At 40.5% G+C, this 12,940-nt stretch overlaps 1 protein-coding gene across 1 annotated transcript in view; it reads left to right on the top strand.

The window, feature by feature from the left end:
• The first annotated feature begins 10,358 nt into the window (after positions 1 to 10,358).
• LOC147637188 (uncharacterized) overlaps positions 10,359 to 12,940 on the top strand; it is a 9,953-nt gene continuing 7,371 nt past the window's right edge. The window contains exons 1-3 of the mRNA XM_086800807.1: positions 10,359 to 10,628; positions 10,834 to 10,954; positions 11,392 to 11,569. Of these exons, the coding sequence (XP_086656933.1) occupies positions 10,511 to 10,628; positions 10,834 to 10,954; positions 11,392 to 11,569 (417 nt within the window). The 5' untranslated portion in view covers positions 10,359 to 10,510. The remainder of the gene's footprint in view (positions 10,629 to 10,833; positions 10,955 to 11,391; positions 11,570 to 12,940) is intronic.

Below are 12,940 nucleotides of genomic sequence, written 5' to 3' on the forward strand. Positions count from 1 at the left end.
ATCTAAGTTTCTAAAAGGTATGCAGTAGTGCTATGTAACATATGGCATATATCTCTAGCCTTGCTATATAGCAATGCTATATATCACTGCAATATATAGACAACTATGTAGGATTATCTGCCAATCATAAAGCATGGCATATCTAAGTGTCTAAAAGGTAATGGTTGTATAGGTAAGCAAGAGTTCCCAGAAGAGCATAGACATATGGAGTCTTTCAAGTGATTCACAAGAATAAACAGCTAGTGCTTGTGGTAAGACCAAATGCTGAGAAGTTTTTAATTTGGTGCTCTAAGCATTTCCACCTAATGATATGAACCAATTACATGGCATGCAACATGGATGAAGTAATAAAGGTAGTGTTTTCTAGATAATGGAAAGATAGTAAAGTGTTTTTAGGTATAGTGATCTCTTTGTTTTTAGTATAATTATTTTTTATAAATAGCTAAACTAATATTGAACAACACTTATTAATAATGTTCACAGGGCCTGTATGATTTCAAGGACATCCAACATTATAAGAACTTAGATAAACCAAATTTCTGAAAGAAACTTGACGCTGTGTGGAATCATTATCCATAGTTTAACAAACAAAACATGTTATTGGTTGACAATGACTGTTACAAATCTATCCCCAATGATTAGGAGAATTGTATATCACCAGATTCATTTGATCCAGACAATGAGGAGCAAGATCCATAGTACTTAACACGATTTCTTATGCCATGGTTGTACATGTGGAGCATTGCAGATGATCAGTGGACATTCGAGAATATACTCTTAAATAGCAAGGATGACATTTCTATCGATGTTTTTTACTATCATGTTTTGTATACTGCTGCCACACAAACTCGACCAATAAGACAAGTGACCAAAAATTATACAGATATGGATATATATACATCTATGAAGTCAATATAGATATCTTTCTAGCTAATTATTGTTATGGGCTACCACACCTCCAAGAAGGAACTCAATGCATTCACCCTTGGAAAGAGCAATATAACACAACTGTCGTAGGGCACTTACCAATGCTTCGAGCTCGTGTCCCTTGAGGTCTCCAAGCTCTCTTGAGAAGCTCCAATCCTCCAAGCTTCACCTCCACGCTGTCACCGTAGAGTCGCTCACACCACCACCCAAGGCAATCACTCTCTCTCTCACTAGTCCATACAAGCATACAACAATCTCTCTCTCAAGACAAAAGCAAGAACTCTCATAGCACAAAGGGGTATTGTGTCCATTCATTATGAGAAAATGCCTTATATACAATTGGCCCTTTCACACTTGGGCGCCCAAAACTTACTTAACTAAGGCCTTGGGTGGCCAATATCTCATAATGTACAACTTTTATAGTGCCTTTGCGTGACACTTATTATTAATGTCCTCAAATGGAAGAGCATATTTGTTAATCCAAAATGGGATTAACACCCCCTTACCTGATGTAGGTTCTGTCCTCAAAACCTGTTACCAAGGTCTAAAGACTTGGTCGTCGAACTCGTGATGATAGAAGTTTCGACGTGACTGAAGCTTTTTAAGGGTTCTTCCAAATGTAGTGTGTGATCTCCGAAACCTATTGTCAACCATATCCTCAAATGTGACATGCATATGTATGCTGGTAGACACCTTAGGCGATGATAATATAACATCATGCCTTTATCACTAGGTCCTTGATTCATGTCAAATTGCAGTTGATCAGCACCATATCCATCAGATCTTTCTTTGGGTTGATCTATGAGGACCATAATCAGTTTCAGGAATCAAACATTGGCCACAATTCCTGGGTCCGAAATGCGGCGCCATGCATGTATCCAATTCAGCATTTGCTTTCTTTGCTCACCTATCTCTGTAAATGTTGCTGGCAAGAATATAGGGAAGTTGTAGTAGACATGTGAATCTCTTTGCTTTGCCTCTTGAAACTCCAATGGTGTCCACCTTCTCTTCAGTGGCATGTACAAAGGATCCACTCTGTGTTAGTGTTGCACACGTATATTGATGGCTATATTCTGGAATTGTAAGGTACTCTTTCCTCCAATCCGGCTGTATACCGAAATGTTCCAGTTTGGGGTTGACATTATCTGTGACAATCGATGCATATAACCCCTCTTGTGCGGACTGGATTAGCCTTTCTCCATATGCGGAAGCAGTAACTGATCATAAATGTAACAATTCTAATTTCCAGTAGATCTGCCAAGTGTGGGTTTGCCAGCTTTGTATGTCATGCCACATTGGACCATAATGTGCCCTCTCCAGCTAAAGGCAATAGCTGGAGAGGGCACGGTGCTCGGAGACGGTATGGTACATACGGCTACTTTGTTGGTGTGACATCTGAATAGGCATCGGGTAGAAACCGTCGAGTAGGTTCAAAGGGTGTTATTTGCATTAACACTTTGAACATTAGCTTTGGCTTGAGTAGAGGATTCTTGGCTCTTATTAAACCTTCGTACTCTGTAGACAACAGACAAGGACTCAAGAATAGAATCATTATTAGTAAATGGCTCAAGTGTATCTTGTAGTGGATTGTGAATAACCTCTTGAGTTGGCCTTGGGTGGAGACGGGTCTGGTGCCGACAACTCCTCAGGGGCGAGTGTTAGTGGGAAATTATAAGGGTTGAGAAGGAAGTCTAGAAAATATATAGTTGGCTTGAGATTTGTCAACAGTAGGTGGAGCACTTGGATATGGATTAAGTAATTTACTTGTTGCAACATTTGAATATACAGGGTAAGTAGGATTAGGTGATGAATTTGATGCTTCATCTTGAACCTCTCTTGAAATAAGGGGTGGGTGGCTGGGTTTGTGGAGCTTCATAAATTCTTGTAGCTCAGTGATATCCTCCGGAGATATGTTAGGATACTCAATATGTGTTTTATCAAAATTATAAAGTACGGTGGTTAACATGGCTGTTAATGTTTCCAATCAGAAATAATTCCTTGGTTGGAAAGGTGTTTGTTGTGCCTATAGGATCGATGGAGGATGAAATGATCCTGGGACGATCTTGGATTTGTGCGAGTAACTGTAATATCCAATGGGAGAAGAGGATGACATAGTTGAACAAGGGCAACAATGTCATTTCCATGCCCTTATGGAGCCCGATAAACAAAGGGAAGCAAGCCATGATTGAGGATATGAAAACACCAAGCACAGTAACAGCAGCTTATGTACTAGAGAAGGCATCAACCCCACAATCCATACGCAAAAAATAGCCAAAGTCACAAGATACTCAGCAGTGGGTGCCTAAGGGTCAACTTAGAAACCAATTATACAAAGATGAGAAGGGCATAAATAAGGAATCAAGGAAAAAAGTTCAAAGAGCAAACAAGGGACAGAAATGGTCTGCAAATATAAGCTGGCAGTATTCCAAACAAAACAGCACTCCACAAAGCCCTCGGTAGCAATGGATTCGAAAGGAATTGCTAGTGGCACAAGGCTATTACCAGGGCAATACAGTAGTATGGGTTCCCAAATTCCACCCAAAGGCCATTGTTGAATACCTGCAAATACAAAGAAAAGGGCAGTAAAGGCATTAAGAACCAACTCCCGACTAAAACAAATGCTAGGAATGCACAAACATTGGTGTGGAGGAAGAAATCAATCCAACAGGATAAGCTAAATAACACAAAACCGCTACCTGTAACCACCACGATCGAGGAGTTGGGCAATGTTATTGAAAAGAAGAAAAAGGTGCAACAAATGGACACAGATACAAACCCCAATCCACATGACCTAGTAGAAACACTCTTCAGTTGGATGGAGGGAAAGATCAAGCACTCTCACACGGAGTTAAAATGCTTGTTGCAACAACAACTACCCAGAAGTGCCAAAGTACCACCTTGGTTTCCATGGCAATAAAAAATAAAGGTATCCATTACTCAAAAATGGATACAAGGTAAAAATGGGGATCGTTCACTTCATCCAACCTTTGAATGCATGATTGAGTGACTGAGCATGAAAGGAACGTAGGGGGTATCAACCTTGCACACACTTGGTTCAAACAATTCACGTCGTGAACTGGTACAAAAAGGTTCACGTCATGAAACATTCTAAATAGTTCACGCCATGAACTGGTCCTAAAAGGTTCACGCCGTGAACTGGTCCTCAAATGTTCACGTCATGAAACGGTTACATTTTCTCCACCAATCATGGAAAGCCACGTGGCATTCTTCATGAAGGCAGCTGCCCAACTCGACGGCAGCTGCCTAGCCCGATGGCTGTGCCATAAAATCGATTTTCTTTCTTTTTTTGTGCATTTTACATTTGTCATCTTCATTGTGTACACAACCCTCGAGCTTGAATCTCAATGATTTTGATTTCCGTCTATCTGCCTGCGAAATCGATATATCTGGGTTTGAGGTGGGAGCTTGTACCTTGCCTTTGCATTTTCTTTTCATGTTTTTAATTCTTTTCTTCTTGAGCATAAGTTGCATGATTGAAAGTGGTTGATTGAATAAGCGTGAACGATTGCTTCCCGTGTCGTCAATCACATACATTATCGTCATCTCACAAACCCCACACTCTATTGGTACATTATGCATTCACAAATCTGGTTATTGGACACAAATCTTATTCACTCTTCAAAAACAAGGTATAAAACCTACACTTTCTGTGAGACCCCTGACCTCTCTGCGCATCAACAAACTCTGGAGTGATAGCAGTGGAAAGAGCAACCTCTTACATGCAGGGCAGAGCTTCCCACTCGGGGCCTTGCCCACGAATGTCCGGGCAAGGGACTAGTCCATCAAAAACCGAAAATGGAAAAACTTTCCTCCCCCGAAAAGCACAGGCGATTCCTCCAAGAAAATCTTCTGACGAAAATTTATCTAACGGGGTTAAGAGTCTTAACTATCCTTTGTATTCTAATCGAATCCACGGTCACATGGCCGAATCAAGGAGGAACTTGCACTTAGTTCATAGAGATCATCGCTTTTTTCCCCTCAAGTGAGACACAGCTCTTGATTCTTTCCCATCGAATAAGAATTACCATGTGACTTACTTCAACTATCGTAACTTGAATAAGAATTACCATGTGACTTACTTCAACCATCGAATAAGAATTACCATGTGACTTACTTCAACTATCATAACTTGAACATAACTGAACTTTATTATAGGAATCCACCGATCCAACCAGCTCATGGGTTAGCCAACTACCCAATCACTATATTGGTGGGATCCCTCTTTATAAAAAATTGGTTGTGTTTTGTCCCGGGGGTACCAGTAGGGAAAAGAGTTCCCAGGCCCCCTAGCCGGCACTCATGCAAAAATATTAAATAGACACACCACTTACGCACCCAATATGAAATTGCCTTTTCTCAGATTCAACTATTTTCAAGACAGAATTATAATAAAACCACACTATTTCCATCATAATGCTCAGTATTCCAGTTCCATTGTTTTCCACTCAAGTGTCATCCAGACTCTCCATTGAAGACCGGCTAGTCAACCAATGAGATCCAATTTCATAGTTTCCAGTTTACTTAAATAAATTTCTCGTCAATCCATGAAGATCTTCCGCGATATACGCATGGGTGTCTTCGCAACCCCACGAGCCCAAGCATCGCCTGGTCATACCTCTAGGATCCTCCTTAGGTGTCCTAACACTTCACTCAGGGACCGCTTCATTGACCCTCGCCCATCGTATCGGAAGCACACCATTTTTAACCGTACCGAGGTTGGTCAAGACCTTGGCAGGCTTTGCCACGAGAGACGTCCTTCGATGACTCCCCGCCGGCCGGCTGTTGTTGCAAACTCTCCTTAGATTAAACAATAAACCAAATGCTTCCTCCAGCATTCTAGCGTAAGACAGTCCTTTACAAAAACAGAGTTTCTATGCAAGTAGGATTTTTCCATTGAGTTTGCTTTCATCTTACAAAAAGCCATTTCACGAGAAAACATCTCTAGTATTGGTTTCACAAGATCCTTTTTTTCAAAACTCGGACTTCCTTAATGAAAATCACGAATCTCGTATCTCGGGTGATCCATCCATCAATTACAAATGAATTTCTAACTTATTTCTAGACGATTTCGGGTCTTAGGAAAAATTCTCTAAATCAGACGATTATCCCTTCTTCGTATTGAAGAAATGGGAATGGTCACAAGTCTTGGCTTAATTTACGATTCAAGAGATGGGCAGGTATCTTACTGACCCACCTTTCTCAAGTGGTCATGGGGTCTAGCACCAAATTACTTGAATTTATTCCTAGATTTATTTCCTAAAGATATTTCTCCATTTATCTCATAAAATAACTGTGATTTCTAATCGTAAAAAGGGATAAACATCCAATAATATGAAAATTCAGACACCAATACAAGTATCTATCATAGACACTAACATGAGTATCTTTCACAAACACCTCGTTAATCTTATTTGAATTAGAAAAGAGAATAATTTGAAGAAAGTATTTTAATTGAGGTGTTAAAGTTTAGAGGTTAAATGTGAAATAATAATAAGTTACATATATTCTTCGGTGATCATTCGAAAAACATAAGCCAGTGCTTTCCTTTGGGAATAAGAACAGCGTGTATGGCGATGCCATCTTCTTACAACCCATATGTTTTATGACCGAAATGCAACGCTATGGAAGCAGGTCCAAGAGGCCACCACTCAAGTTCAAACACTGCTAGAGCATCTAATAGCAGTAGAAGCAACACACAGGGATGCCATCCTAAAAAGTTTAAAAGCTACTAAGGAGCAAGAAGCCAAATACCAAACACTCGAAAACAACAATCTTGTTTTGAGTCAAAATTTAGTGCAAAAAATCAAGGAAAATACAGATTTGAAAGCGCAGCTGGAGCAATCCAAGGAGAAAATTCAAAGGGAAGTCGCACATAACAAGGAACAAGCAGCTATATAGGCTAAATAGCTACAGGAGCTATAGTACACCTCCCAAGCCAAGGAAGACTAAATTCACTATCCTCAACTCTGAAAGAAGCAGAACAAAGAGTGCTCCAACTCCAACAAGAAAGAGAACAAAGTAATAGAGCAAATGCATAAAAAATAAGAGCACTCAATGAGACCATCACACACTTCGTACTTGTGCATTGGTGGCCTCAAGGTGCGGGTTATTTAGGGCTACCCATGTCTCATATGAGATCAGGTTATGACTTGATCCTGTATCTATCAATGCAATGCTCATTGCATGACATTTAGTCGTAGAGATTCCCATTAGTTCATCTTCGTCAAGGAGCATTAGTGAAGCCATGTTCACATGCAACATCCTCTTCTGGAGTATCTATTTGGCCTTGGCCTCTCTTGACTTAGCTTCTTGAGCTTGCTGGATTTTTTCTTTTGCGAGCTCCTTCCGTTGTTTTAAAAGATGTTCATTTTTAAAGCTTGCTTCCATTGACGTAACTTCCATTTGTACGCCCTCAATTGTCTCAATTCTAACCGACCCCTAAGGTGTGATCTCGGACACTCGGAAAGGTTCTAACCCTTTGTACTTGAGTTTATTTTTTCTAGTGCTCCCTACACCATACATGAGGAGAAGGTCCCCCGTTTCTAGTTCTTTTTGTTTTAAGTTATTGTTAAACCAATGTTTTCTTCGTAATTTTTCGACCATAAGTTCATGTGATGCAGTCTGGTTTCATCAAGCTTCTCTAAATCTATTAGCCTTTCAGCTAATGCATTCTCCAAATGTTCTTGCACTGCAATTCTCAAGCTTGGAACTAGGTACTCATAAGGCTGCTGTTAGCTTATGTTCCCAATCCATTCGACTTGCTTCCAATGTTTTTGTCAAGCATTAGGTGAAATATGGACTCTCATTTTTTTCCCTTAAGGATTTCCACACCTCCTCTCTTTAGAGAAATGGGCTCATGGTGAAATTTTTACAAATCAAATCAAAAGTTGGCGGAGATTGCATATTTGTAATCTACTCATCGAGACCTTTTCAATGATATATAGTATGATGGAAAATTTTGATTATTTAAGAAGTCCCCAAATTGGTGATGATGTGGCATGCCACATCATCACCAATTTGGAGACTTCTCGAATATTTAAAATTGCTTATCATGCTATATACCATTGGAAAGGTCTCAATTTCAAATGTCCAAACTCCGCTCACTTTTTAGTTGATTTGCAAAAATGTCATCATGAGCCCATTTTTTTAGAGAGAGGAGGTGTGGAAATCCTTAAGGGGCAAAAATGAGAGTCCATATTTTGCCTAATGATAGTACACAAAATCTTGTTTATACTCTCCACTTGACCATTAGCCTATGGATAATAAGGTGATGATTTCCGGGGTGGACTACAAGGAATCCAGCAAGTAAGTGATCAATCACCTCATTAATGAAATGTGAACCGCGATCACTGACTAACTCTAATGGGTAGCTTCTCGAAATGATTTTCTCATATAAGAACTTAGTTGTTGTGTGTGCATTAGCTCGCTTAAAGGCTTTGGCTTTTGCCCATTTCATGAAATAGTATGTGGCCATGATCACATATCGGGCTTGTGATAGATGCACAGCTGGACTAATAGGTCCCCCAACAAAATCAATTCCCCATTTCTCGAAAGATTGTCTTGCAATAACAGGGGTAAGTGGAATCTTGTTCCTTTGTTGCGGGATACCAAATCGATGACACTCTTCACACCTTTTGACAAACTCTATGGCGTCCTCGAACAACATAGGCTACCATAGTCCTGCTTCAAGCACCTTGCGAGCTATAATCTCTCCAGTGAAATGTCCTCCAGCTACCCTTGAATGTGCTTCATCCAATATCGTGACAAACTCGTCTCTCCTCACTATGTTATACTAAGACATTGCCCTAGGAAGGATGAATACTTGTACATCTTGGAACGAGTGCACTAAGGGAAAATGGGTGGACATTTTATAACAGAAATCATAGCTAAGAAAATACTCCAATCGGAGTATTGGTGGCCGCGACGCTCTTCGAGGATTCTGCACTCTTTGTCAAAGGTTGTGATAAGTTCCAACTCTATGCCAAACCGTAAAGGAAGGACACAATGCCCATGCATCTTGCTCAAGTAGACCAACCTTTTAAAAAATGGAGTCTAGATTATGTTGGACCAATTAGTTTTGCTACGTGAGGGACAACCACAACACATTATGTTACGAAATGGGCTGAAGCAAGAGCTTCAAGGAAGGCAGATGCCTATGTAGCTTTCAAATTTAAAGTACATGTTCGAATGATCATTTAGGTCAAACACATATGATATATATTACCTAGTTGAACCTTTAACTCAATGCACTGTGCACATTGAATTCAAGGATTAAATGGATTCAACTAATATCTTAAAGGCATGTGATGAGAGGTGGTGCTTAGCTTATAAATATAGTTGTGGAATCTAGTGCTTTTTGAATGAAATTTCTTCAACCCTTTCTTTGATGGGGAGCATCAAAATCCTCTTTAATTGGCTAGATTTGACTATGCCCTTGTTTCCCCTTCTACCCCCTTGAACCGTGTACTCTTCAACCCACTTGGAGGGATGGATTGCATCAAAATTCAGGTTTTTCTTAGCTTACTTCGTGTGCTTTTGCTATCAATAAATAATTTTTTTAATAATTTAAATGCCTTACAGCCTTTTTTTTTCCTTGGACTTTTTGTGCTTTTGCTACGAATAAAACCATTTTATAATTTAAGAGCCTTTTCTTGGTGTAAAGGTAAGCGGCCAACTGCCCAAACGTGCTGCATCGAGTTGGCCATGCCGAAAAAAATAGCAAGTTGATCCCCAAACTCGATGCAGCGCATGAGATGCGTGCCTTCAAATTGAGTGTTTGAGCTTGACGAGTGTATCAATGTGGCCTCATTTCGAAGGGCTTGTCAACCCCATGCAATCAAGCGTGTGCTTCGATCAGTCACTGCTGCGACAAAGGGCAGCTTCTAAGCTTCTACCCAGGCTCTGGACAGGAAATTGGGTGGGGCAGATCTCCCCCTTTTTCCCTTGGAGGCTGGAGCCGGGAATGCGTCATGTGGATTTTCCGCGGCGGGGGAAGTGGGTAAAGGCCCTAAGTTGCACCTTTTGCATGATTTCTTCTCAATCAATGATCTCTTTCCCATTGACGTTGAACCAGTGTCAAAAATAAAATCAATGATTTCTTTCCCATTGATGTTGCACCAGTGTCAAAAATAAAATCTTTTTCTAGCCCGGACGACCTTCACGCTCCAGCCCTTTTTATTGAAAAAATTGCATCAGTTAATCTGTTTTATAGCTAAAACTTCAGAAATGTGAGTCTTTTAATTCAAGGTTACCCAAAATTATAAGCGTGAAAATTACACCGAAGGACACTGTACAGTTGGACTTGTAAACACAGGTGACAGAGCAAGCACATGTGGGCTCATTAAAGGAATTAATGGGTCCAACCTTCAAAGCAAACGTTTCATTTATCTTCTTAGAGCACAGTGTCAGCACACCTTCACGTTCTCTTCCCGCGTCTCTCCCTCTCTGTGCCAGGGTATCCTCGTGCTCCTCTCCATCCCTCCTCTCTCTCTCTCTCTCTCTCTCTGCGCCAGGGTTTCCTCGTGCTTCTCTCCGTCCCTATATCTTTCCTTTACAATAGTCCATGGCTGGTAGCAGCCCTGTCGCTCTGCCTCTCTTGTTGACTGTTACTAGCTTAGTTGCTGCAGGCTATAGCTGGGATAGCACTCCGGAAAACTTGCCCTTGTGGTGGAGTGTTTATGGTGTGATGCTTTGCCCTCGACCTCCTCCCTCTAAATGATCTCTGTGTGTATATATTGAACATGCAGGCCTGAACATGTAGGGCCATTAGGCCTCTGCTTAACTTGGGAGTATATGTCATGAGTGTAGAAGGCCATTGCGTGATGCAGATATTTTTCACGGACATTTTACTGTTCTCAATGTTGCTTTTTCTCTTTGATTTTGCAGCTCATCCTGTCTTATGGGTTCCTCGCTGGCTTGGGCTTTTGCTCTTCCCTTTCTTGCTGCTTGTGATATCTTACATCATGTACCAAGTTGTTTCTCGGGATGAAAACTTGGATGGACAAAGGTGAGCATTTAGACTTAGCGTAATACAGCATATGACCTTAGATTCGAAGGAGCACCTTCATAATACTCAGTTTATGTGCGCAATCGGAAACCCTAATTGTGTTAGTAACCAGTCAAACGGTAATGCTTAGTTCAGACTCAGCATAATCATGTTATTCGACCTTGATTCAAATATGACTACAAGGAGCGTATGCATTACTGCTTGATTTAGACTTAGGATGCTTAGCAATTTGAGCTTAGATTCAATATGACCACGAGGTGCACCTTCGATCAGTGGCTTATTGTTTTACGAGTCAATGTGTGATTAATTTTTGAGGTTAACGGAAAACCTAATTGCGTTAGTGGTGCAGTCAGTGGGTTAATGCTGTGCGTGAGCTAAATTTGCAGCGAAACAAGATTTTCTATAGTAATGCAGAAGGGCTGTTTTGAAAAATGCAGCGGAGAGTCTGCGTACGCGGTAGCGAACATTATCGCGTTGCCCTCGGTGCTACTGTTCGTGGAATATGTTCTGGTGTACCTTCCAGCTGCTCTGAGTGAGAGCCACGATTTCCTTCCCAGAATTTTCACCTCCAATATTGCGGTGTGGGCCCTCCTCTGGCTAGGCTACAACCTCCAGGTACCCTCATGACATTGTCAACCTATTTTATGAAAAACTGAAAAACCTCATCTCAACTCCAAGGAAATATCACAAAATAAAATTTGAAGTTTTTTTCTTAAATTACCTCATATAAAATCTTCACAACATTTTTTCCCTTTTTTTAAGGGCAAGTTTTGAGATCTCCAATATGAAAATATAAAGGTTTTTTAAATGCAATGCCTACTCTAAACCTACTGGGAGTCCAACTCCCACTAGATATAGTCTATACAGGATTAAGGGAGAGTGGCCCTCCCTCCACGTGGGCAAAGGAGGGGAGCCTATTTCAAAATGGCCACTCCTCCTTCAAGCGTGAGGAGGAGCCAAATCTCACATCTTCCAAGGCAATTTTGAATTTGAATCTAAGAAGATCTCATCTCACATCTTTCAATGAAATCTTTGTATACATGCTTACCTACCTATAGATACACACACTTATATATATTATGTATGTATGTGTTTCTATAGGTATGTAAGCATGTATATATAAATAGTGTACATGTGTGTGTGTGTGTGAGAGAGAGAGAGAGAGATTACATGAAAGATGCATTTATTTGAGAGTGAGGATACCTCATCACTCATCTCTACCATTAAAATTTAATCTAAAATTTAATTAATTAAAATTATATATATGTATAAATCTATTTAAGTGTGTGTGAGAGAGAGAGAGAGAGAGTTTCTATGTGAGAGTGTGCGTGAAGAGAGAGAGTGTATGTGTGTGCATGAGAGAGTGCGTGAAGAGAGAGAGTGTGTGCATGAGAGTTTCTATGTGAGAGTGTGTGTGAAGAGAGAGAGAGAGAGAGTGTGTGTGAGAGAGAGAGAGAGAGGCTGAGAATTTCTATGTAGGAGATGGTGTGTGTTTTCTATAGTGTATGTGCGGTGTGTACATGTGTGTGTGTGTGTGAGAGAGAGAGAGAGAGAGAGAGAGAGAGACGACAGATAATTTCTACGTAGGAGATAGTTTGTGTGGGAGGAAAGAGTGTGCGTTTAGATTAGTGTATGTGCGGTGTGTACATGTGTGTGTGTGTGTGTGAGAGAGAGAGAGTATATGCATGCATGTGTGTACATCTGCATCTATGTGTAGAATGTGCTTGAGAAAGAGTGACATGGGGCAAACCTAGAGAGAGAGAGATGTAATGAGGGAGGGTGAAAAGAGAGAGAAAGAGAATAAAAAGTATCTTTTAATAAAATATAAATTAAATAGAAAACATATATGTATATGTGTGTATACATGTGTGTATGTGTGTGTGTTTTTATTTACATTTATATCTATACAGGATTAAGGGAGAGTGGCCCTCCCTCCACGTGGGCAAAGGAGGGGGGCTTATTTCAAAATGGCCACTCCTCCTTCAA

The sequence above is a fragment of the Cibotium barometz genome, chromosome 7 (genome assembly GCF_041138505.1).
Source record: "Cibotium barometz isolate CiBa-2024 chromosome 7, ASM4113850v1, whole genome shotgun sequence".
NCBI classification, from domain to species: Eukaryota; Viridiplantae; Streptophyta; class Polypodiopsida; order Cyatheales; family Cibotiaceae; genus Cibotium; species Cibotium barometz.